The sequence below is a fragment of the Gadus chalcogrammus genome, chromosome 19 (genome assembly GCF_026213295.1).
Source record: "Gadus chalcogrammus isolate NIFS_2021 chromosome 19, NIFS_Gcha_1.0, whole genome shotgun sequence".
Taxonomy (NCBI): Eukaryota; Metazoa; Chordata; class Actinopteri; order Gadiformes; family Gadidae; genus Gadus; species Gadus chalcogrammus.
In genome coordinates, this window is record NC_079430.1 from 8,492,657 (window position 1) to 8,520,408 (window position 27,752).

Consider the following 27,752-nt stretch of genomic DNA (forward strand, 5'->3'; position numbering starts at 1 on the left):
AATCTGTAGTCATCCTGCCTAGACAATGACGTGTTTTAATGACATATGTCTGTATGCAAAGTCAGTCGCTGTGGGTATAAGCCAGTCAATGAGTAGAGAGTAATAAACCTCTGACAACACTCAAGAGGAAAGGGAGAGTCGATAAACCCAGGCATGAATATCTGTATTCACTGTCACTCACTTTAGAATGAATAAAACAGCCTGCTCTATGACTGCGTACCACTAACGCTGTCAAAACACTCCAGATGCAAAGAGGAGCGCCAATAACAATGATAAAAGAACACTTGTGTTTTATACATTTACATAGGTTAAGCTAATGCAATAAACAGGCGGGCGTATGTATGTGTGTGTGTGGGGGGGTTCCATGTTTGTGGGTTAGAGCATTTGTTGAAGACATGTGTGCGTGTCTTTGTGTGTTTTAAGTTTTCAAGCAGACCAGGGGCAAAATCTTGTGACAAGCTGGTGGATGTAGGGGGGGGTCAGTGAGGTCACATGATTCCCCCTCCCTCCCATCCAGCTGGTTTCTCCCTTCCGGTCGGCATGACACTTCCTCACAGTGGCTGGTCCCGTCAGACGCTATGGTTTAGTCATGTAGTGCTGTATTTGAGCCAAGTTGGCCAGGGATCAAAGGATTTGTCCTCGTTATTATTTCATCAGAATCGAATTTGCATATATTTGAATACTTTTTTTCCTTTGTTTATTATTTTATTGTATTTACAGCATGCTCTTTTAAAAACTTACTGTTATAAATTTGACACCACTCCATTGTATTCATCAACAATGAATACAAATATAAATAAAGAGTCTCTTTCATTATATTTCCTTCTAAACGATCTGTCCCTCATGACATCATCCACTGAATAATCAACAACAATACAGAATCTTCAAACAATAGTCTTCGGGACATCACAACTCCCTGGATTAACACATCTCTGTGATAACACAGGCGGTCATTACCTTGCATTCTGAGATGATGATAGTTATGAGTGATCCCGGGTAATGAGTGTCAACAGGGCCTGGCTTAAGTTGCGGAGGAATTCATTCCTCCTCCCCTGGGCTCTGCATGCGGCTCACCGTTCTGCTAATGCGTGATGAAACCAAACGTCCCCGTGTGTGTTGTGTGCGTTTCATCATAATCTCCGGGGCCTGAGCTTGTAGTGACAGGTAGAGGAGCTCTGCATGAAGACGAGTGGAGAAACAACGTCACACAGGGTGGGCTTGTGTGTGTGTGTGTGTGTGTGTGTGTGTGTGTGTGTGTGTGTGTGTGTGTGTGTGTGTGTGTGTGTGTGTGTCTGTGAGTGTGTGTGTGTGTGTGTGTGTGTGTGTGTGTGTGTGTGTGTGTGTGTGTGTGTGTGTGTGTGTGTGTGTGTGTGTGTGTGTTTGTGTGTGTGTGTGTGTGTGTGTGTGTAGGAGGGATTTTCTCAGTACAGCACACAAACTATTGTTCACAAACACAGAAACTATACTCGCAAAGCTTTGGACAACTGACCACACAATTGATAAACAGAAGACCGGGCGAATATTTGGCTACTCCAATAAATGTGCTGTTTATGTATTCAACACTGTTAGTGTGTGTGTGTGTGTGTGTGTGTGTGTGTGTGTGTGTGTGTGTGTGTGTGTGTGTGTGTGTGTGTGTGCGTGTGTGTGTGTGTGTGTGTGTGTGTGTGTGTGTGTGTGTGTGTGTGTGTGTGTCTGTGTGTGTGTGTGCAGGAGGTGCGGCTCTGCCTTGCGCTATCTCTACATTCCAAACCACACCAACCCCTTTATTTAAACACAGTCGCCACGGCAACCCAGCTAGACAGAAACCAGCAGCAAGCACCTTTCCCCTGCTCGCGTTCTCACACGCACACACACACCGACCAACCAAATGATTACACACTCACACACACACGTACACACATTCACACCAAGAATACACACACAGGCCAGGCTATTTCACACACACGCACACGCACACGCACACACACACACACACACACACACACACACACACACGCTTGGTGCCCAGTTCCTATGAACATAGCCACATTTACAGGATGCAAGAGCTCTTTGAATCTAGAGACTTTATGAGAAGCTACCTGCTGGGATGAATAGCGCTTTAAGCACTGAACACCAATAGTGTTGGTTTTACACATCGCTCTTTTTAGCTGCACCGATCGCGCTTACTTTACGAGTGTGAAAACGCAGACTGAGCTGACAACAAGCCACAAAAATGACTTGGTTCCAAGATGCTCAAATGGACAGCTTATCTTATTCTCTTTCTCAAATGAAGTGGGTTGTGTGGGTCCATGTGTTCCCCTTCCTTGGCACCCTTCAGTCTTGGCGATGCCTCCTTGGCTGGCTGACTCATTGAGGGTATTCTCGCTCCCCCACTGGAGTCCTGTCGGAAAGAGCACCCAACCTTTTGGTGGTGTTGTAAGGGGATATGCTTTCACGAGGGGCCCTCCTGGGGTGGCTGGAAGCATCCCAGAGACTGGGACTATAAAAGGTATAAAGCTGAGCAGCACAATGTCGCGGTTTGTTTTCAAGTCCAAACAAACATATTGAGGGCATGCATTCCATTTCCCATTGTATTTTTATAGTTTGGATAATTACTAATGAATAGCAAGGAAATTAAAGACACTTTGCTGAAACGGAATGGTTCCTTAACGATTAAGGATGTTCCGTTCATTCGAAAGTATGTTTAACACATGTTTAAGAACCTCCCTCACATTTTCAGAAGCACATTATGCAGTGTGACCAATTAGAAGTTCTCCATGGGGCACCACATCCGTGAAACATCTGACGCCCATAGCAAGTGTTCCCTACCTTGTCTTCTTCCCTTGTGTGTGCTGTAACATCTGTCTGAAACACACAAGGATCAAAGTGTGTGTAAAATAGATGATGAAAGACGAAAACGTTCGTCGCATCAGAAAATCAGCCATTACAGGTTAGTTCCCTTGGCTGGTAATGAAACGCAGAACTAACACTAATCTATTGAGTCCTCATTGTTTCCTAAGATTGTGGAAGGTTTACCCAACCAGCTAACCAATATGGCAGCTGGGTGATAAGGGACATTGGAGGTTTTGTTCGTGTTGAAGCAAGAGAAATTAACAAACTGGAATAGTCAGTTTAGCAATTTAAGTGCGCTATAAGCGATTCTAAGGAAAATGGGTGGGATCTATGAAATTAAGATTGATAGGCCTACTGACTCAGCACTTGGGAAATGCATTACTTTATATTTAATGTATTCCCTGATGATACTAAATAAGTCATTTACCTAAATTTGGGATTTTGGCATGAAAAACTGTGCAAACACAATTTTTTCGTTTGTATGTTTAAAGAAGCCTCGACAATTAAGAAATGTCCTTCAACGAGAAGGCCAATGTTTTACTGCGTATAAACAACTGGGAACACGTGTGTTTGACGTTTTAGCGTAAAACCTCTTACTATCCATCCTCTTATGACACTTGTCTTCTTAGACACTCCACCAAGGCCTGAATCAGATCATTGTGTCAAGATATTGGATGTAGTACGTAGTCTAATGATATGTAATCTCTGGTCCAGCAGTCCTACCACGTGACAGCAGAATTTCTGGGAGGAGACGAAAGAGAGCCTGGGCCTGAAACCTAAAAGGGCAAGATTTGGAATGAGAAGTTCTAAACTAATTTGCGCCACTTTATGGGGACTTTCAAAAGTGCTGGGTGCAAGTGCTAAGTCATTGTGACAGAATGTGTGTTCTCAAAGAGTACGCTGGTACCATCTCACTCTTGGGTGGCGTCTTGTACAGTAGGGGATAAGAAGCGTGTCTCTACTCCAACATTAAAATTCAGCCCGCTCCCTCTCTCCCTCTCTCTACTGAGTTAGATTCGAGATGAGCTCCCGCTCAATAATTAATCACACCAACCGACGTGAGAGAGACAGGACACGATTGCTGGCACAGCTCTTGAACACTTTGGTGCGCTTACTTTGAAGTTATTAAATGAATCCTTTTTAGTTATTAAAACTACACATTATTATAGATACAAAATGGGATAAGGTGGCTCAGAGTTTCCATCACGGTAGAGCATAGTTGAGGGCAGGGTTGTGTTTCATTCGGTTTTACTATTTACCTGCTCTGGGTTTAGCTTCCTCTTGCAATGCTAAAGCAAATAATGTGTAATTATATGTTTGTCTTCATGACAGTCATGAAGGAGAATATTTCAGTTGTTGTTATTAAATGTTGATAACATTTCAGCTATCAGAGAAAAGGAATTTGCTGCTGGCCTTGACTTTGTAGTTGGAAGTTGCAAACCCCCACTCTTTGCTGTTTCAGACATGAACAAAAACATATTCATGTCAACCCACTGCAAGTTCACCAGTGTTGAACAGTGTCCAGGGACACCACAACGTGAGGCTGTATTTCCCCGACCATTCTATAATTCACGCTAACAACATTATATAAAAACATTTGTAATTCCTGTGCTGGGTTGGCCATGCATGGCCTGAACCTTCCTGTCAGTGACTGACATACTGTTACGTATTACATTATAAGAGGAAGTAGCAGAACATACTCGACGTTGTCTCACCAATTCATTCCATTCACCTAGTCTCCTTCTCATCATCCTCCCTGTTAATAGTATTTTATATTTGATAGGAATTTTGCCAGGAACCTCAACAATCCAAAATCAGAATCGAAAGTGCAAAGTTCTCTTTCTGTTGTTTTCTGTTTTGGTTTTTGTTATTTTAGCCATTTCTACATAATCTTAGGGCTTGAACGATTGAATTGGAGCCTATAAGGCTGATTTTACACGTTTGAACTAACTTCCAATGTCCAATACCAACACAGCAGATGTTGATTGATGTTATTTAGTGGTTTATGGGGTTCCCCCTTTCCTGTGAAAGCGTCTTTGAGTGTCTAGAAAAGCGCTATATAAATTCAATCCATTATTATTATTATTTACTTTACTCAGATACACGCTTTATTGGAATATAGAATTGATCTTTATAGCATTGTGGTCTCAATGGATGTAACCGTTAGCATGTATGGGCCAATCAGTAGCCTACAAATCCATATATTACACATATGACACAACGTGTGTGTTGTGTCTCCAAATTTTGTGTTTGAGACTCCTCCTTTATGTGCTTTGTAGCAGGTAGTACTTGCTGCATGGTATGGATGGTACCATGTAGCAGTACTCCATGGTACCATGTATTCTATGTGTATCTATGGTAACAGGTGGTAGCATAGGTAACGTCAGCAGTTAATGAACCACAATATAAAGAGGTGGATTTGCAGTGGTTCAACACAGGGGTATTTCTTCCAATGCTGTTGACTGAAGTAGGAATACAATTCCAGTGCAGGCTGTATCTAATCTGAGCGAGGCATGACTAATGCTATACGGCATCAATTACCTGTCAGAGAACACCGACTTTCTGTCATCAATTGATAACGGTTAGTGCAGGATGAGTGCAGGATGAGGGCAGGCACAGGCAGAAGTAGACAAACACCCAGTATTGCTTTGCTTATTTTAACAAACATTGTAGACTCCAGTCTAGACTGAAACACGTGTCTAAAATTAGAAAAGCGAAATAACAAACTTTACGCATCCTCAACAGGGGTTTTGTTGGTTAAACAAAAGGATACAATCCCAGAAAATGGCTCCTTGCCATTGGGGTGTTGATAGTGTATTAGTTTGGGGAGCTCCGCCCCCCTCCCTCATTCCGCGCGCTGCAGGAGATTCACCCTCGCGCTGCCCGCTCCTACACCAGTCCACCTCTGCACCGCGAGACAGCAGCAGCAGCACGAACGGGGAGTATCCGCCGCCTGTCTGGACTTAAAACCCCGCACATACCTTCACAGTCGAGGGTCTGTCATTTTCTGTATGTGGAAGACACACGGGGGATATTTACCTCGATTTATGCACTCCTAAAACAGAACAGTTTACGGTTGAGTTTTTTTTTGGGACTGGTTCTGTGTTGCTAGGCAAGCGAGAGCACGAGCAGGTAAGCCCAGTGTATTCTCCAGAATAACCTTGCACGCGTGTGTGTGTGTGTGTGTGTGTGTGTGTGTGTGTGTGTGTGTGTGTGTGTGTGTGTGTGTGTGTGTGTGTGTGTGTGTGTGTGTGTGTGTGTGTGCGTGTGCGTGTGTGTATGTGCGTGTGTACGTGCGTGCGTGTGGGTATGGTGTATGTGTGGGTATTTCATGGCCCCATTGTAATTATGCAACGAGTGACTTTAAAGGAATGTTTTTTTTAATGAGATAGAGATAATGTTGGGTATTTGTTGACGGAGTCATTGTATACAAAAAACGTGTGATTCTCATAATTTCACATTTATTTCTCATCGGCCGTCCATTGGCTAAAGCTTTCTAACCCAATACGAACCGCAGGGACGGCCAATATTTATTAATCGGATACAGAGAAGCAGGTCCCGATCCGGTCTCGTGTTACCATAAAAACACACAAGATTCGGAAGCTTTGGGCTTCGTTCATATTTTGCTTGTGAACAAGTTTACCGTTTTCACCCTAAACTCTGCGACGCAGATTGATCTCGGCGTTTGAAAATGAATGGATAGCCTACACTGTGTGTGTGTGTGTGTGTGTGTGTGTGTGTGTGTGTGTGTGTGTGTGTGTGTGTGTGTGTGTGTGTGTGTGTGTGTGTGTGTGTGTGTGTGTGTGTGTGTGTGTGTGTGTGTGTGTGTGTGTGTGTGTGTGTGTGCGTGCGTGCGTGCGTGCGTGCGCGTATGCGTGTGTGAGTGAAGGAGCTACTCACACACAATAAGAGTGATTTCTTAGAAACCCAGTGTTGTTACTGTAAGTATAATATTTACAGTGGTGGTGGAACGGTAATGCGGGTGAGACTCCTTCCCTTCCTCACCTTATTCCTCCTGACTTGTGGGCTAAGGGAGTCGTTGGCACATGTGTGGCGACAGGATTGGAGATCCTGTCCAGGCTATGTTTGTACAAATACATAGTATTTTCTCTACTCCATCGGCCTACATGTCAGATGTATTGATTGTTTGTGGAGACCCCCAATAACACCAGCCAGTGTTGGTGGGTCAATGAAGCTCTGTTTATCATAGCCGCAGGTGAAACGTTTCGGAGCACCGTGCTACGTGAAGGGGCGTTTGGTTAGTTCGGCGCATTTCAGGTATTATGAATCATAAAGGTCGTTTGCCAAGTGGGATTTACACTCCTTCATACTCTTTGCATTTCAATTATTTACCAAACCAAAAAGAGCGTTCTTGTGATTCGTTTGTGGTTCCTCCATGGCGATTTCTCAGATATATTCATGGCAGCTATGAAAGGCCTATTATAATGTTATTATACTGCCTATATTGATATCCTGTTTCTGCATTAAGGCATTTATGGTTGTAATATTATAACACATAGTGGAATGTCACATATTCATTGTGTCTTGCCTGGTTAAATGTCCATAGGATGAACTACGAGGTGGCACATCCATGTCAAAAAACCCTAACACACACCCTAGAGAAAATCCATAGTTCGGTGAATATTTATTTAAGGCAGAACTTGAATTTGTACCAGGGCTACAACCTGCCAGGTTTCTACGGGAGGAAGTGAGAAATATTGGACATCGACCTGTAGCCAGTGTGGGGAATGTGGCCGTTAGGTGTTTAGGTGGACTCAGTTCAAACCTTGAACTGAACCTGTCCAAACCCCCACACAAATACCTCCAGTTGAACTGTGGTGTTGTTTCGGACACGTCTTCTTGCTTTTCTGCCTACTCTGGAAAACTCAAGTGACCGAAACCTCTTGAGATGCATCTCCCAGATGCCACAGTCTGTTGTTGTTGAGCGAGTCCCTGCTGTGAAGGGCTAACAAAGGTATACATCGGCCTGTTCCTGTCAGTTGGTTTTACCCAAGGAGGCCCCTGTGTAGTGTGTACCATCTGAAGTTAGTCGTGTAGCAAACTATCTGAACCGTCTCGGGTCACCGGTTGCCTGCCATATATATGACTCATGCACCATCATGTGGATTGCACCATGGCTCGGTTTCCCTGTGTTTCTGCAGTATCTGTTAAACAAACAGCTCGCGGCCCGGCCGGGTGCTTTCCAAACCTAAACTGAGTCAGAAAGAACAAAGGGTAACAAATGTAAGCATGCACTATCGTTCCTCCCAGGAAACCTCGATTCCGGTGGCCTGCGTTACTCTCTGTGGTGGTTAAACTCAAGGTCTAAGTTGCAAATAATCTTGGGAGAATCCCTGACCATTCTCACCCTTTTAACTTAAAAAACAGTAACCCTTAAAAACCTGACTATGGTTTTTATCTACTGAATATGTGTGGATATTGAAATACTTTAAAAATGACTTTAAAGCTATTATATATACATTATCTCTATGTTCCATATAGTCAATTAAACCAATTAAACAAAGAAGTGTTTATTGATAGGATTTTAAGTGTTTGGCCCAGATGTCTTTTGTTTCTCTGAGGAAACTTCCAGAACAACAAGTCTTATATGGGCGGTAGGGACAGTGCATCCTACTTCTCAAAGCTTGTCGTTAGGTCATTAGAACCGTGTAGACGTGACACCGAGATGCAAGGAGGGGGTACACTCACATCCCCCCCGAAACCGGCGTTGGCTTTCTCACTGTCACACCAGTTGAACAGGACTTCCAGAGGCGAGAGGAAAAGCGTGTGTTCGTGTGTGAGAGGCAGGAGAAGGGGGGGGGGGGGCACACACATGAAAAAGATGTCAGTGCAATGTGTGTGCCGGGGGGGTGCGAGTAGGGTCTGGGGGGAGGGGAGGGGAGTTTGTCTCATGAGTGTGAGATTCACCCCAATGAGTCTTCCGCCTTTACACATTCCTGGCATTCCGACCTCTTCAGATGCTCAGGGCTACTCAGACATCTTCTAATGTGTCCGTGGGGGGGGGGGGGGGGGGGGACATTCTTGAGGGCCCTTTATGTCGCTCGCTTCACCCCGGCGGGCCTTTGGTTGGACGGAAACCCAAGAACCTCTAATTTAGGATGCCATGGGAACGAAACACAGGTCGAAAGATGAACGCAATCTGTCTGAGGTTTCAGCGTGCAGATGACAGGCATTTGTCGAGGTCTTCAGGGGATCGGTGTCTGTCGAATTTCCCTTTCACTTGTAGTCCTGCTAACGCTCCCTACTTGATTAGTTGTTGTTGTTAAAGGCCCACTGTGCTCAAATCACTGGGGGGGGGGGGGGGTACTTGCTGGTTTACACAGGGAAGGATGTTGATTCTGTTTGCCTCTTGCTTGGTTTTCATTTGAAGTTTTTGTAATAATTTCATTACACTTCTATAATTGTTATCTCTTTTATCTCTTAATATCTCTGACCATCTGATTCCTTTTCAAATATGCTAGACTCCATTTGTGTAAGATGTGGCTGTAGATATGTGTATGGTAACGTGATTACAATTTACTTAATCCATTTACTTAATCCAATTTAAATTAAATCTTAAATCTGTGATTCTGTATTTCTTTTATCACAATTGATCCCCTTGTTTTCTTTCCCCAACTCCCATGTGACACATCACACAGGTCAACAACCACTTGACAAATCACACGATTTCAACCCGCCGACGTCAGCAGCCATGTCAGCCCTGACCTTCACCCACAGAGCTTTCAGCCGGCGCTTCTGACCGTCCTCGGATCGAAACCAAACATGTCCGCCTGCAGTGACTTTGCAGAACACGTGTGGAAACCCGGCTCGTGCAAGAACTGCTTCCATCCGTTCAGCGCCCACCGTCGGTCCACGGCTCGAGGCCCGGCCGGGGGTCTGCCCGCGGTCTGCCTGACCAGGACCGGCCTGGGAGGTGGTGATGAGGAACCGGGCGTCACCTCTCCGTCACCCTACAGCAAGCCCACCATCGCCGTCAAGCCTACCATGATGATGAACTCCAATGACGCAAACGAGGCCATGACTGACGTCAACATGAACGGCGGGCAGGTGAGGACACGTTGAGGGTGGATGTTTTTATATTTGAGCTTGATTACTGCACTGTTTAACTTCACCGGAATCCTCTGCTGGATGATTTGAACTCGAAACCGAAATGATTTGGAGAGAAAACAAAATCCCAGGGTTGATTGGCCAGTTGGAGACATTGGTAGATGGGTTTTATTCTTTCGACGTTCTTTATTCAAAATAGTTTCACTACAGTGAAGAGGTGACCCAGGGCAGTATTTGAATGGATGTATGTCCTGCGATTTAGAAATGCATCGGATCGTTTGTTTCAGTTCTTCGTCATTGTTTCTGTTCTCTAAAACGTTTGTGTGTGTCCGGTGTGTGTGTGTGTGTGTGTGTGTGTGTGTTAGGAGAACCAGAAGTCCACTGTGGAGCGTCTTGACCTTAAGAAGCTCCTGGACCTGTCTCCGCTCTACATCGACGGCTGCGCCAACGGCCTTCGCACCGCTCTCCTCCAGAGCCCTGGCTCCAAGACGGACTGCACCAACTACTACACCCCCCTTCCCCATGCGCCAATGTCCCCCATGGGCCAGTCCACCGCGGCCAAACACTCCAACACCAGCAGCATCTTCGTCTTCCAGGAGGCGGGGCGGACTTTAAAGGAGAACGGCAGCGCAGAAACCTTTAGGCAACTTAGTTCCTCCACCACCACCACCTCCATCGCCACCACAAGGACAACCAAGAGCACTTATAAAGGAAATGGTGGGGTGGGGCTGGGCAAGGCCGCTAGCCGGGAGCCCTGTGGGCCGTCAGCGGGAATACCCTTATCCCCATCAGCAGGAGTACCCTCCTCCACGGAGATCCTCCCTTCCAGCCCCGCCGCGGTCCTTAACCCCCGCGTCAACACTGTGAGTCCCGTGACCCTTACCGCAGAGCCGTCCAGCACTTCCCCCTCGTCGTCCTCCACCGCCTTCACCGTGGACTCTTTTACCCACAATGCTCCAGCGTCCTTCCACTCCCCGCCGCCCGTGTCCGAACCGGCCAGCGTTTCCGATTCTTCTTGTTCGTACTACAGCAGTACCGACTCCCTCCCGGGGCCGGAGAGGACCCCAGGAGGGCGCTTATCGAGTCCAGAGCACCCCCAAAGCCCGCTCACCCCAACAAGCCCCCGATCATCTCCCGCCACCCCCAACGGACCGACGGACACAGAGCCCATCTACGCCGAGAGCACCAAGAAGAAGCGAAGGAACCAGAGCAACGGGACACACGCTCAGACCACTGCCAAGCCAAACAACCAGGCCCAGAGGTCGGCCCACTCGGAGCCGCCTTCGGGCGAGGGCCAGCGGGCTACCATCAGCGTGGTCGCGGCGCACACGGAGGAGAACAACCGGACCTTCTTCCTGACCAGCCCGGACTCGGCCGTCAGCACACAGTGCCACTTCAGCCCCAAGGCGCTCAAGGACCCCGCCAGCCCCGCCTTTAGCTGGCCCAGCCCCGGCCACAGCCCGGTGGATCCCAGCGGCCACGCCTCCCCGCTGCCGCACCACAAGCCTCAGTCCAGCCCCCCTATTCCGCCCAAGAGGAACATCCGCTCCCCCAAGCTGGGCGCCTCCAGCCTGTCGCCGTCCTCCTGCTCCCCGGTCCCGCTGCCGGACCTGCCGGCGCTGTCCCTCCTCTCCCCCAAAGAAAGTCCTCCCAGTGGGGCCGGGGCGGCAGACCGCCGGCACAAGCTCCCCCAACACGGCTCCGCCTGGAACTGCCGCATCGTGGAGGAAGAGGAGGAGGAGGAAGGCGAGAGGAGGGATCGGGACACCAAGAGGGAGGCGGTGAAGTCGGCGAGCACCTCCCGGCTGGTCGGCATGGCCAACACTGCCGCCGTCTGGAGGGAGGCGAGAGATTGGAGGAGCCAGGGAAACCTCCCACCGGCCGTGATAGGAACGGGCACGGCCCCAGCCCAGCCGCCGACCTCCCCCAACAATGGAGTCAGTCAGGGCCAGCGGGAAGCCACTGGTGCAGGGGAGGAAGCGGGGCATACTGGGAGCATGCTGGCCAAGGCATCGCTGCTCGCCGCCTCCACGGAGCTGCTGCTGGGAGTGGGGAAGAAGGCCGCCAGCCATGAGTCCAACACAGCACCGCCACCGCCGCCGCCCAAGAAACACCACAGGTAGGACGGTTCACAGCCTCTCTCGGTGCACGGCGCTCTCTTGTTGCCACAGTCCAGGGTGAGGTTTCCTACGGGGTGAGATCTGATAGGGGAATAAGGAATGATTGATGTGGTGTATTTTTTAATGGGTGAGTTATTTGGAAGCGCTCTAAATGGGGGGTTTAGTGTTTCGTTTGCTGTGAGAAGCTATGAAATGAGAACACAGAGGATTTGAGTTAAATCATCAAGATGCATTACTGTTTTACTAGGCACCTGTTGATCTTAGCCTTTCCTGTTTCCTATTTAAGTGGGTAATGAGGAACATGAATATCATGCCTTTGTATAATCATTTCATAAGTGAAGGGTAGATTATAGAACAAAACATTCTACACACATTCTATTCACACCGGCATGCGAATGCTTTAAGCACATTCAGGTCCAATTTCAACTCCTAAAATGTCATTGCTGGCTGATTCACATTCGGTTTTAGTCGTGAAACATATTTATGGATGATTTATAGCATATTGAGTTGTAACCCCATATCACACACACACACACACACACACACACACACACACACACACACACACACACACACACACACACACACACACACACACACACACACACACACACACACACACACACACACACACACACACACACACGCCTGTGTCCCCCCCCACCCTTATTCCATGCAAACCCCACTGTGCCCTCTCCTTTCATAGCAGTCTTATTCAGTTTTTGCGTCAGCCTCCATTGGAAACCCTTGCGGCAGTACCAGGGTGCTCCTCCAATGAATCGCCTGTTTATTTCAGCGTAGGAGTGTGACATTTTCAGTTGTCTTTTACACAAAAGTCGGTTAAATGGACCCCCACAGTGCCATGCTGCAGTGCATTTGTCTTGGCTGCTGTACAATAGACACGAGCAGTGTTAAAAAAGACATCCCGACGCCCCACTGATATTGACACACAAAGACAGAAGCCTCTTTGTTTCCTGCCGGCGTTTCTCTCCAACTGATAGAGTCGTCTTGAGTTTATTTTTGTGAATCCAATATTAATCATGTTTAAATTGATAGCTCGATTCCTCATTGAACCATTTATAATATATCACACGTTGGATCAATCGCCTGTTTGAGATTTGTTTTATCTGAGAATGCATTTTTCCTAGTGCTAAAATTCATGCTTGGCTAGCATTGTTGTCATTGTAGACTTATCTGTTGTTTTAGTATGCCTATCTTGGCAGCACTGGCCTCCAGCCGTCAACTAGAGTTAATACTGATTTTTAACAGTCAAAACAAACACTTTGCGTCAACACTAGACTAACAATACATCCTGCGGAGGATAGCGTTACACTTCACTTAGAGGATTAAAATGATCTGCCACTAAATAAAGCTTTGGGTTATATGCCTAAGGGCTGTGGGGTAGAGCCGGTACGTTTTGTGGGCTTTGCGGACTTATTTATAACCATACGCTGCTCATAAACGCTGTGTTCCCATGACATTCATATAGTTTATAGAACAAGCATGGAGACTCTTTTATTCAGATGGTATTTGCTCAAGTTTAGTGTTTAGTGTTTTCTTTCAATGAAACGTGCTTGAAGAATTGTATAAATTACATATTGATTATTAAGTATTAGTTATGGTACTATAAGTATTAGTAGTAGTACTGTTCAGCAGAAGTGCAGGATCCGGTGACTGAAAAGTAAAGAATAAAGCTTAAAACAAAAGTCTTAACGTCGGCAAAATGCAAACGATCGAGTCTTCTCCGACATTGATTCTGCAGACGTGTTGTGTGTTGATATCTGAGCTCAGCAGTGTGTCTGCGGCAGCAACGACCTCCATACCCACCGCCTGCCAGTAGCGAAATAACACCTATGGGCACTCATGTTTCAGGGGGCTTAATGTGCATGCTAATCCTAGCTGGGATAAGTCTCGCTCCACACTTTAATATTGCTGGTGTTCAGCAGTCTGATTAAAATACACTTAGTGGAGATTCACGTGGGAACGTCTCCTCAGTCCACAGCCGCCTTAGTGAGGGATATGATATTATTTTATGTTTAATCAACAAGTGCACACACACAGACAGGCAGGCTTGGAAGTAGTGGAGGATTAATAATACAAAAGCACACACGGTCGTGTCATCGTCAACGTTTTAGGCGTCGGATTGACTACCTTGGTCTAAGGCTTAACATTGACAGCTACTTCAATTTCAGTATTTAATTCAAATGTTGGAGGACATTGGTTAATAGATTAATAGGGAATGAAGAAAGTAAACAAAAAAATATTTATATATCTATAATATGATAGAATATATACCAATAAATAATAGATACAAAATACATATTAAAAGTATTTCAATCATAAATTATAAATAAATTCAAAAGATACAAACAGATATTTATCTAATAGTTATGATTATTGACTAGCTGCCCTGCTGTACTTGTGCACTCACCCACCCAGTTTTAGAAAGCATTTAGACGTGCTGAATCATTAAAGGACCCACAGATGGCTGGTTTTGGAGGATCATCCTCCTATGATGCTATCACAGTGTTGGATCAGTCAGAGGAATGCTCTCCATCTCTATCTGATCCTGGTTCGCCTGCTTCAGAGCTACCGTATATTACCCTGAAGGTATACGTTGCCACTGAAATAGGTGTGTGAATGTGCGTTTGTTGAATGCTGCATTAATGTACGTGCGTGGATGTGTGTGATTCATGTCTGTGTGTGTGTGTTGTAAGACAGGCGTGTCAGCCAGTCAAGGAAGCATGCCCGGAGGGGGGTGTGGCCGCTCTAAGGAACAGATTGTTGCCCGGGGCAACTGACAAACTGTCCCGGGCTTATATTCCGTTGCCACCCCTAGATTTCGAATTCATAGAACACCCATGCCCTTACAAAGAGCGAGTTGGACACTCTGCTAAATGATGTGCTAAGACTTGCTACTAAATCGCCTATCCCTCCCACAAAGCCAACCTGATCTCCTTCTACAACCCAGATAGCATCTTGTTGCTGCCCGACCGAGGGGGGAAAACCGCACTAAAAGCCGTGCGCTAGCAGGTAGTCACATTCTATTCTTTGCGGTGCTATGCTTAAGATACATTTTCATTCGGTGCCCTGTTAAAGTCACCCGTAGCTTTTCCTGCTGAGAGGGACTGTAAATACACCTATGACCAGTGCCGAGGCCAGGGTTGTGTTACTAAACCGCGCGCCGGTGCGACGATGAGCCAATGCTTCTGAATCGGGAGCGTTAATCTTTCCAGCAGCCTCACACAGAAACCTCCGATGCTCTCTGATGTGAGGTAGGTGCGTGACGGCAAGCTTGAACTTTTTCAAAAGTGCAAGTAGTTTGAGATGCAGCCAATGTTTTTGATATCGAGCATTAAAGCTTAAAGCAGCAATAGCGGCTGTCATTTCTGCTTGGCAATTGCATAATTTGACCTAGTGGGTGTGAGAATATACTAGACTTTCCTGGCCAGTTCTTTAAAAGGTGGAGAAGTTGGCATGGGTAGGTGGGGTCAAGGTGTAGGCTGAAGAGATAATGGTTCGGTAACGCTGATGCAAGGAAGCTGGTAAAACGTTTTCTTTTTTATCACTCACCCTTTCTTTTGTGCATTTGTCAGTTTTACCGTCTATCCTGTGCACTCTGGCCAATTGTTAATAACTCAGTGTTATCTGGCAGTTGGAGAGACTAATATTTTTGTTATTATTCTATTATTATTTTGTATAATATGCCTTTCTCTTTCTCTATATAGCTCGGTTCGTTCAAACTTTCTTTATCGAAACGTCTCTCTGTTTATCTGTCTGCAAGTGTAAAGTGATAAGTCACATTGCATATTTTTAAATAAATAATAAAATAGTATTTTTTTAAGTAGACCTCTCTATATGAATGGATTCAACCACATGGACTGAGATGCAGTATCTTTTGGTTAAACATTAGTTCAAAGCCGGGTTGTATATGGCTTTATAGATAACGCAGTAAACATGTTATCTAGTAACAGGAAGAGTGGTTTCCATCCCCGCTGATGGATAAGCTTTCTGCACTATTTAACAACGTGCAGCCCCTAGTATGGCGGATTTAGCATGCATTTCTTATCTAGAAAATACATGCTAAATCCAATGCAGGGGAAGTGTTAGCATATTTGCTGAGGTATTGTATCTACTTTAATACACATATTCCTATTCAGATCTAATGTATTTGCAGAACCCTCTCAAATAAAAACACAACAAGAGTATGTATACCATGGCCATAAAAGTAAATATTGTTAATCTTAATATTGATTTAGTTCATATTAATTATATGTACTTATGCTTGTGTGTATTTGAAATACCAAAAAGTATAGATGTGTACATATTTGTCTAAAATGTCTCCGAGGCCCCACCAGACTGCTGCAACTTGACCTTACGTTTAGTTTAGTCACCGTGACACAACTATCCCCAAGCTCGTTAAAGCATCCACCCCCCCTCCCCATCCTGTTTTAACCTCCCCCACCGCTTGTCACTCCCGCTTTATTAATACCACATACCATAATAGCATGTGTCCACACAATATGCCGGCGTGCTTGTTTACGTTCTGCGAGGGCCAGAGCAAACCGTGGTTTCGGGTTTGTTATTAGCAATATTATACACCACCCATTGGGCCAGCCTGCGTCTGAATAGGCTTCTAGCTATGATTTTGTAATGCCTGTTCTGTGCATGAAAAACACAGCATTATAGCACAGAACATTCTGCCCGGCGGGCCTCTCGTGTCACCATGCATGCGTTGGATTGACCCACAATGCAATGCAATGCAGTGCACTGCCTGATCCTGTCATCTATCATTTAATATCTTACGCATTTTAGAGGGGTGAGCAACACCATGCATGCACACACAATCCGTGCAGGCGTCCCATTAGATCACAGTTCAGGAGAGCGCTATTACGGTATTAAATCAAGAGAAAAGCAGGGGGAAACCAATCTAATATTTCCAAGGAAAAATCTGCAGGAAATAGACTTAAACCCCCACACAAACGCACGTGCACGCACGCACACACTCAAAAATACACTCGCACACACACTAACACACACACACACAAACAAGCTTACACTTACGCGAGCACACACAGACTCATGCACACACATGCACACACACAGAAACGCACACACACACACAGCTACTGTCATACTGTTGAATTACCATTTCACCCCTGAATCTCCATTTGCGCTGTCTTTCATTATTCTGCCATTGTCTACCGCTATAGAGTATCCTGAAAGCTCAAAGAGCATTAAGACCTTGATCTACGGTCTTTCCCTTTCTTTCCCTATGTTTTCCCATCTCTAGCTGTCTCTTTGTTATGCTAATTTATGTTGGTAATGAAGATATAGGCTTGATGATTGCTTGATTACTTATGAAAAAGTGGTGGAATAATAGGAGCCAAGTTCACCTGTAACCAATCCTATGAACAATACGCCTTTTTAATTGATTACCTTGAGCGTGGTTATTTAGGCAGAATATTCTGGGCATGTCGCCTTGGCAACAGGGAACACAGGGAACGAGCACATTAGCCTAGACCAAAAGATTTCTTCAGGTAGATAACTTTGCGGCATTTCCTTAACACCGGCCCGATAAGACCAGAGACAACACACCGCATTGTTCCTGGCTTAGGGCGGATGGGCCAGGGGGAAAAGTACAGGGATCACATCCACCTATCTGATGGATTCTGAATCACGCCCTTGTCATCCACCCACATGATCAGCCTTTATTTATGGAGGGCTTTAAGTCTGTTGAGGTTCGCATGCAGGGTATACTGTGTTTACTGTTTTAAACTACAGGAAGAGCAAATTGAGAGAATGGAGATTAATCAACCATTCAAAGTGACTAGCTCCCATATAGTACCTCCTCTATACTGTCTCTTAAGAGGTGCTGTAGGTAAGATTTAAGATGTTATTTGTTAAAAATTGCACAACAATCAGCCAGCTGTTAGTGAGTGAATAGCGCTTTGAGAATATCTGTTTAGAGTTGTCTGCGTCGCCTCTGCATGAGACAATTAGGTTTTAGATGGCTCCCAGGGTAATTTCTGACCAATCAGACCTCTCTCCTCTGATTGGTTCAGAGAAATCTTGCTTTTCAATCAAAGTTGCGTGAAATGTAACACCTTTCAATGGGTGAGAAAAGCAGCGAGGGAGCTATTTGAGGCTCTCTCTCTTCACAACTCTCGAATCTTACCTGCACAACCTTTAATTCCATATAGGATTGCACTCGTACGGATAGAAGCCATGAAAACAAAACAATCAAATCAGCTAAATTGCGATGAGTTGATGTTGGACCGGTTTGCTTACATTTCTGTTTTGTTTGGAGGGCTATCCCACATTGCGCAATAATCCATCTGCCCTGTGACACCAGAAGACAAAGCTGTCTTTTGGTGCAAACAGATGGCTGTAAATAATTTCAGTGTACATATTGTTTTCTCATTACCCTCGACTAACTGATTACATTGACTTAATGCGGTTTTCATCTAACCTCTCTCTCTCTCTCTCTCTCTCTCTTTCTCTCTCTCTCCACTCAGTGCGAATGGACAAGATTCTGCAAACAACACACACATGCATTGAAAACCCCAACGACAAAAAAAATTGAACAAATTAGAGCAAGCTAATCCAACAAGATCCAACCAATTCAATCAGCAAATCACGAGCACCCAAATCAGGGGATCAAGCATTAATGCCTGGTATTATCAATGTTGGGGTTTGCACTATTAATGCCTGGTATTATCGTCGTTGGTGTTTGTGCTACCAATCTACAACAGGAAGAAAAAAACGACGGATTACTCCAACGCATTCACTATGGGAGCCGCGTCCCTGTGACCAAACGGTGGACGCCATCTCCTAACCATTGGCTGACCCCGGCTCTCTCTCTCTCTCTCTCTCCCCTCTGCAGGGTTTGTGGGCGTCTGAGTGGCAGCAGCATGGAGCTGGAGCGCTCCGCCAGCAGCCAGCCCGGGTCCGTGGAGAGCCTCACCCAGTCGTTAAGAGGAGGGCTGGGCAGCCCCACGCTGCCCTCCGCCTCCACCGACAGCCTGGCCGGGGACGCCGCGGGTGGGTACTGCTGATGATGGGGGGGGTGGTGGTGGTGATGGGGTGATGAAGTGGAGCATGAGATTGTTTGAGGACAGTCGGGGACATGAGCAGCATGCATGAGTGCAGAAAGGGATGGTTATTCTTGGTCAACTGAAGAGAGGTATTACAGGAAGGAGAGGAGATAAGGAGTGGTTTAAAAATACGAGGACGTTTGTGTTTAGGGTACTGCTATGTACTTACGTAGTACTCTATGCTTACTAATAGGTGGCTGCACAGCAAATTAAGATTTTACATGATTTGAAACCTCTCTCTCTCTCTCTCTACAGTCCCTCAACATTCACTGTGCCAGTAGAATCACACTGAGGCTTATTTATACTTTTGGACCCGCTATTATTAGCATCTGGAACATGGCTGAACCCAATTTTGGTTGTCAGTCTGAGTTTTAGTTTTCCTGATTTGGAAGTTTTTTAGAAGAGTCATTTGAAAGAGGAAGGAGGATTTGTGTCAAGCAGAGGTGCGTCTCTCTTCTCTTCCTCTTTTGATGTCTCTGTGTCTAAAATAGTGAACTGCTTGACAGTTTCTGACAAATCCCTTTTGTTTGTTGCTTTTCAAAGATCCATCGTGAATTAGTTTGAAATCCGTTCCTATGGTTAAATTACATTTTAAGGAGGTTACGTATACAGTACCATAACTGTCTGAAGTAAATTACATCAGGAACATCATCTTTAACTCGAGTTCGTGCCTCTAGCATTTTCTTTTTAATTGCGAACACTTCTTCGGGAATGTCGTTTTTTAGGAGATAATTATGTAGTCCGATAATGAGCAAAGAGCGTGGCTTAATCCTACTGTGAATCATTTTATTTAGTCTCCGCCCGTACCACGAAAGCGCTTATTTTCGGCGATAACACGCAATTATCTCTGCGTGCATCCCCCATCCACGTGGACTCCCCAAACCCCGGCCTTTCACTCACTACTCGGCGGCACTTGAACAGGAGTCGCTCTGTATGCCACCCTGGAATCAAGACCTTGTAAGCAGAGGTTGAGGAAACTCATAGGTTGGAACACGATAGTTGAAATAATTAGCGGGGAAAAAACAACAACTTTCTCAGCCACTTTCAGGTATAGGCCACCCATATAGGCAGAAGAAAAATAGGGTCAGGGTCAAGTACGTGTCACCGTACTTGACTTTCTCACTCTACTTCTATGTATGACCGCTGAATGAATCAATTACACATTTCAGGAAAGCCCAAAAATCGAAGAAACGCAAAAACTTTAGTCCGATGAACTAATTATTTTCCCACGTCGCCGACGTCTCCCTCTGCGTTCCCCAGGTTCCCGGGACCTCTCCAGGAAGACCTGCTCCTCCCCCTTCGCCCGGAGCCCGCTGGCCTCCAACCCGGGCTCCCCCCAGCCGGACCCCCCCTTCAGCTTCGCCCACAACACGCCCCCGCCGCTCCCCGAGAAGAAGCTGGTCAACCGCACCGTCTCGGCGCCGGACAGCGCCGGTGGCAAACCCTTCGTCCGGGCGTATCCGCGGCTACCGTTCACCGGCTCCGAGACCAACGTGTGCCAGTCGGCCGCCGACCCCGGCGCCCTGGGCCCCGCGGGGCCCCCGGGCTCCGTCTCCCGGTCCAGTCTGCCCTCCAGCCCCCTGGACCCGCGGGGCCCCCTGCTGTTCTCCTCCAGCGAGTCCCTGGAGCGCTGCCACGCCGCCGCCCCCTCCGCCCGGACCTCCCGCTCCAGGACCCTGGACGAGCCCCCGCCCCCGCTCAAGGCCCGCGGCCTGGCCGGCGCTGGCGGCGGCGGTAGGGGCGTGGGCGGCGGCCGCCTGGGGGTCCACCCTCGGGGCAGCGTCACCTGCTCCTCGTCGCCGCAGCTCAGCACGGCCCCGCCGTCGGCCCCGGAGGCGGGCCCCGCGGCGGGCTCCTGCATGCAGCTGCAGACCCTGCTGAGCAACATGGACAGCAGGGAGGGGGTGTACTCCAAGCTGGGGGGGCTCTACGCCGAGTCGCTGCGGCGGCTGGCGCTCAAGTGCGAGGACCACTTCACGCGCTCGCAGCGCAGCCCGCTGCGCTTCGACGAGAGCAACTGGTCGCTGTTCAAGCTGACCTGCAACCGGCCCAGCTGCAGCTCGGGGGACGCCGTGTACTACTCGGCCGCCTGCGCCTCCGACACCAGCAACCTCTACGCCGTCAAGGTACGCCTGGGGGACCGCTAGGGCCAACCCTCGTTATAGAGGCTGAGTGGGGATCAAATGGGGCCCTTATGTCCGTCTGTACTGCAGCGTAGTACATTCATTTAGGGGGGGGGAATGAAGGTGCCCTATTTCTCTTGATGTATATGTCTCAAAAAAGGTACTCTCTTGCAATACTGAATTTCAAAAACAGAAGAAGTCAGCTGAAACCATGAAATGGTAAACACTGCTCCCTAAGGGGACATAGTTATTAGTGCTTTATTGAACTATTATGTTTAATCTGCTTGTCTAAGGTCTGATGGGTCTGATTTGATCCCTGAGGCCTGTGTGTCTGTGTGTGTGTGTGTGTCTGTGTGTGTGTGTGTGTGTGTGTGTGTGTGTGTGTGTGTGTGTGTGTGTGTGTGTGTGTGTGTGTGTGTGTGTGTGTGTGTGTGTGTGTGTGTGTGTGTGTGTAGCCCGCCTATCAAGGCTGTGGATAGATTGATGTTATGGGCTAAAGACATTTAACCAGAGCTGTGACTGCCTCTGCAGCAGTCAGCCAAGAGCAGCAGCCTACAGGTCGTACAGGCTGTTGTTAGAGGAAAGTTGCTCAGGGGCCACCATTACGCAACCCCCCAGGGCGAGAGAAAACCAACACAAATAGGGTGTGCTGTGACCTTTGTCCTTTAGTCATTAGCAGTAGCCATTTGTGTGTGTGTGTGTGTGTGTGTGTGTGTGTGTGTGTGTGTGTGTGTGTGTGTGTGTGTGTGTGTGTGTGTGTGTGTGTGTGTGTGTGTGTGTGTGTGTGTGTGTGCTGTATGTGTGTGTGTGTGTGTGTGTGTGTGTGTGTGTGTGTGTGTGTCTGTGTCTGTGTGTGTGCCCAGACTCTTCCTTTATGTCTCTCAAACCATTAATCTCAACATGCCAGGCAGGATTTATAGTAATACCCCCTCTCTCCTGTTGTCATGGACTACACACACACAGACACACACACAGACACACAGACACACAGACACACACACAAACACACCTCCACATCTAACCTAACAGACACACTCGTATCCAGCTTCATCTTTACTGTCTGCCTAAAATCCAAACATAGTACTAACATGAAACGTGGCCGTGCTCTGTGGAGCTCGACTACCGATCTTCATGTTAAGACAATAAACATCAAACAACACTATTTATCCTCGGCAAATGCCGAATCCACTGGTGGGATCTTTTGTAATCGTGTGACATGCAAATGCAGAATAAACATTTGATTTGAGCCGTGAGAGAGAGTTGAAATAACGACTGACTAGAAGAAGAAAGAATGACTAGAAATCAAACTAGATTTGGATTGTGAAACAGTAAAAAGAACAGCAAAAAGAAGGAGAATTGAAACAGCTTTCTACCTGCAGAGCCCGTTCCTCAACGGGCCTAGTATGCATTGAACCTGTCCTGTTGACGACCCCCCCCCCCCCCCCTGCTCTCCGTCTGCAGATCTGCAAGGGCCCGTCGGCGGAGGCGCGGCAGGCCCCCCTGTACGGCCTGTCGGTGCAGCAGAGCGTGCCCTCCCACTTCAACGTGCAGCAGGACTGCGGCCACTTCAACGCCTGCGTGCCCCAGAGCATGCTGCCCGCCGACGAGGCCCCGGGCCCCCAGCAGCAGCAGCAGCAGGCCGACCCGGAGCGGGTGGTGGTCATCACCCGCGAGGTGCCCCGCCAGAGCGCCGCCGACTTTGCGCGGGAGTGGGAGGCGTTCCACCGGGCGCAGCCCGAGGCCTACGAGCGCCGCGTGTGCTTCCTGCTGCTGCAGCTCTGCAACGGCCTGGAGCACCTGAAGGAGAGTGGGGTGACGCACCGCGACCTCTGCCTGGAGAACCTGCTGCTGGTGCCGCACCACCGCCAGCCGCCGCCCGGCGAGGGCGCGGCCAGCGACGGGACCTCGCCGCCGGCGGACAGCCAGCGCCACCTCCCCCGCCTCCTCATCAGCAACTTCGCCAAGGCCAAGCGGCGGTCGGCCGAGGACGCGGCGTCGGCCAGCGCCGACCCGCGCCTCAAGCGGGACCACGCGCGCCTGGCGCCCGAGATCGTGTCGGCGGCGCAGTACCGCAAGTTCGACGAGTTCCAGACGGGCATCCTGATCTACGAGCTGCTGCACCAGGCCAACCCCTTCGAGGTGAGCCCGGCGCTGAAGGAGCAGGACTACCGCTGCCACGACCTGCCGCCCATCCCCACGCTGTCGCTGTACTCGGCCGGCCTCCACCGGCTGGCCCAGCTGCTGCTGCAGCCCGACCCCATCAAGCGCATCCACATCCAGGAGGCCAAGCGCGTGCTGCAGAGCCTGCTCTGGGGCCCGCGCCGGGACCTGATGGAGCAGCCCTGGGAGAGGCCCCGGCCCGGGGGTGGCGGGGGGGTGGTGGGGGACGGGGCCCGCCACGAGGGCCTCCTCAACTGGCTGGACGTGAAGCGGGCGCTGCTCATGATGAAGTTCGCCGAGCGCTCGCTGGAGCCCGAGAGGAACGCCGAGCTGGAGGACTGGCTGTGCTGCCAGTACTTCTCCTCTGCCCATCCGCTGTCGCTGTGCCACACGGCCGAGCTGCTCTACTGCCTCAAGTGAAGCCCTGGCTCCCTCTGTCACTCACGTACCCACGCACACACACACACCAGCCGAGGTGGGGTGGAGAGAGGGAGACCCTTGACCCTCCGGTTGGGTGAAGGGAGATGGAGAGACCAATGACGGCCCCGATTTGTGGATTCGTTCTTCAGACTTTTGAGGGTTCTTTTGTTGTCCAGAAACGCAAAAGAAAAGCGAAACAAGGGAAGACACTGGACGTCATCAAAAATAATGTGAACCTGCCTGCACATGCTAATGCTAATGCTACATGCATGACAGCCCGCTTCCGCCATCCCTGTCCGCCATACATACGCCCTTATATAGTCGTACTCTGTATATTGCTTGGTTTCACTGGACTAACTGGGCTGGCTAACACTCACCATGTGGACTAAAGACACAAGGCCTGTGTGTGCGTGTGCGTGTACGTGTGTGTGTGTGTGTGTGTGTGTGTGTGTGTGTGTGTGTGCGTGTGCGCGCGCGCGCGTGCGTGCGTGCGTGCGTGTGTGTGTATGCGTGTGTCTGTGTGTGTGTGTGTGTGTGTGTGTGTGTGTGGCGCAGCCGTTGAGTGAAAGACTCGGCCGTTAAAACGTTGAAAAGAACACGTCTAATTGAGTGTTGCCATATGGAGCCGTAGTAGTCAGGCCAACAACCGTTTGGTCAGAATCCCGGACACTGTAATCGTATTCATCAACTAGCAACCGTATGTCACCACCAACCCAACGTTATAACATGTAACATTTTACCTATTCGATTTTTTAACACACTATCCAGCTCAGCTAAAGATTTCTTATTATTTAAAATGTTTTATTACGGTAAGATATTCAGTTGTCTGATAGAACCGTACTTTACTTTTTTCAGGCACATTAAGCAGATAAACACCAAACTACACAAGGTCAGCGGAAGTGAAAGTTCACAAAACTGCTTGACAATTACTGGTCACTTCCTTGCAATGAATAAAAGTCGGATTAATTCGGAAAAACATGTCAGATGTCAATGTCAACATAATAGCCCAATCCCATTCAATATTTGATTTGCTAAGACAATATTTGCGTCCTTAGTACATAGGATGACAGTGTGGTTACAGTCCTGAAAATACATTATGTTAATTTTTATAACTTGAGTCCCAGTGCCTTTTTGTTCTCTGTATATGTTACAGTGACTGCAAAACCGATATGTACATGTTTATATTCGTTTCTTTTCTTGACAGATATATATATTTGTGAAACTGGACTTTCACACTGTGTTCTGGAAATAAAAGGCAGAACTTTGTACAGACATTTGTAGATGATTTGAATAAGAGTTAGCCCAAGCAGGTCTTTAAAGTAAAAGAAAAAAACTGTGGATGTAGCAGCAGTTACTGTTAATATTTATGACATATCATTTGTTGTCCTGTAGTAGTCACTGGAGCATTGTTTGTTAAAACTTGACGTATTGTTTGTTTTATATTTCTTTCTGATCTGCAGCAGATGTCCGGGGCAGTTATCTTTGTCACTCTTGGCTCCCTCGCCTACGATTGGCTCGCTAGAAGTATTACTTAATTCATTAATTCATTAATTAAAGAACAAAGTCTTGTGCTGCCACAATTGTAAAAACTAAATAAAGTCCTCATGCTGGGTTTTCATGGCGTATGTTGTGTTGAAATGACATGCCGTTGTGCCATTCAGTACATGAGGACATGTAATTGGTTGGGCCTCACCATCATCAATAAACTGCATATATTTTCTCACAATTACATCCGTGTTTATGTGTTTGTTGGCGAATACGATACCATACTGATAACAAGAGTTGGGAATATATCAGTAGCTCCCGATTCAATTCAATTGCGATTCCTGGGGTCACGATTTGATTCAAAATGTATTCTCGATTGGCAGCGATTCTCGGTTCAGTAGGGGTGCTGATTTCAGGACCTATTTCAGCTCGCTCAGTGCTCAGGAAGGTGGTTCGGTAAGTTATAGCATGAAAGCAGAGTAAAGTGTGTTTAAGATATTTATATATTTTTTTTCATTTGTATAAATTTGTCAACTGATTGAGTAATGTAAACACACAAATGTGTGTTTAACACAAAGGAGGGAAAACATAAATAGAAATCAATCAAATTGATTTTTGGAAGTTTGGAAGAAGATGGCAATCGTGATTCTTACATGAAACTGATAATCTACTGATCTAAACAATGACTTATTTTTCCTAATGATTCGGTTCATAGATCAATACGTGATGTGCTTCAGCAGTTAAAATTTTTAACTTCATGAGTTAGTTAACACTTATTGGGAATATAAATGCAACCGATTAGCCCGGTCCCTTGTGGGGTATAAATAAACTGAATAGATTTTACTCTCAGAAGACATAGACCAGATCCATGCCCTTCATGTTTTGCTTCCGTGTTTTCTTATCTATACCCCATCTTTGATTACATTGCAAACCCTATAAGAGCCAACAACACCAGAATCACCTGCTTCAGGCAGCATTGGTAATCCTTTGGGGGGGAAAAGGCTTTAACAAATGTGCATATTTTGTGCCAAACATACAAAACCTGTAGGTTATCTATTTATTTAGGTTGACCTTTTTTCCGAGCAAATATGAGTTTTGTGCGTAATAAAAAGAAAGTAAGACTTGGAAGATATCAACTAGTAAATGGGCTGTGCAATTCATTATTATTGTTTATCGTCTTTGAATATATAACTTATTGTCATGGAATGAAGATTATCGACTTATCTTGATACCCAGTCTTAGTCCACATTGATTACAATGACAATATATGCACTTAAAATGATCAAATTTGAGGGTGTTTTTTTTATACTTCAATGACCCTCAGTGAGACCATTTACAATGCATTTGGAAATCAACAGCACATCATGATATTTATTGGAATCCTGCAAAGAATTCCCCATAATTATCACGGTAATACGTTTTCCAGGTTGCCCAGCCCTGGTAATGATACAGACAGGGTGGTTGTGGTTGTGTCTGTGTGGAGTGGGGGGAGCACTGACTCCTCCCGTCTAACTTTCTGCTTCACATCATTGCTCCAAAACCACTGGATTTCTGTCCCATCATAGGTGGAGCCTTGTTGCCATGGTGGCGGTTTGACCAATAAAATGGCATTCCTGGGAATAACACGAAGTCAGTCACTCGAGAAACATTTTATGTTTCTCTTTTGATTGAACGCGGGCCTGCACACGCACAACCAGAGAGAAACAGGCTCACAATAAAAAAAAAAACGGACAACTTTTTTCTATCTTTCTCCCAGACAAAGAGCCACAAAAAAGACAATATATAGTGGATCAGCCAATAATTATTCCAGAAACTAAGCCTTGTTTGCCGAGTAAACCCAAAACAATATTTCCATTTGTTTATAATTTTTTCAAAAACCTCTACTTGGCTTACTTTAACTAAAGCAGCCTACACAACCTCCAAGTTCCAAATCAAGTCTCTAACTACAACCATCAGATCCACAGTCTTCTTCTCAAGGACAGACTTGGCGTCTTTATGGTTCTCTGAATAAGTCCCGGTGCGCCATCTGCTGGTTATGAGCCATCGGTAGACCAGAGTCTTTTTACCTTTGTACAGGAACTGGAGTACGACCAATTCACGACTGGGCTCTCACCTGAACACTCAAGGACAATTACCTTGATTTGCTTAAATAAATATAAACACATTCTCAGTAAAACTCTGAATAATTATAACACGTGGGATATTTATGGTGCGATAGTGACACCCATTGGCTATATAGGTTAACTACTATTTTTGTCAACTGAAGAATTGAGTGATTACAATAATTATTCAAAGTGGTGCCATTTTAGCACCAAGTATGACGTAGATTATGACAAACCATTTAAAAATCAATTGACATTTACTCAATGGGAAAACTCATGCTAAAGGAACACCAACACAAAGCTGCTACTCCACCTGATAAGGCATTCAACTCGCAAGTCAAAATG

At 46.8% G+C, this 27,752-nt stretch overlaps 1 protein-coding gene across 1 annotated transcript; it reads left to right on the forward strand.

The window, feature by feature from the left end:
* The first annotated feature begins 5,740 nt into the window (after positions 1–5,740).
* LOC130372636 (inactive tyrosine-protein kinase PRAG1) lies at positions 5,741–27,027 on the forward strand. Its single transcript, XM_056578756.1, has 6 exons — positions 5,741–5,964; positions 9,492–9,900; positions 10,266–12,019; positions 18,907–19,064; positions 20,378–21,243; positions 22,702–27,027. Exons 2-6 carry the CDS (start codon positions 9,616–9,618, stop codon positions 23,818–23,820), a joined length of 4,182 nt encoding a protein of 1,393 aa, XP_056434731.1. The 5' UTR covers positions 5,741–5,964; positions 9,492–9,615; the 3' UTR covers positions 23,821–27,027.
* The last annotated feature ends 725 nt before the right edge of the window (positions 27,028–27,752 follow it).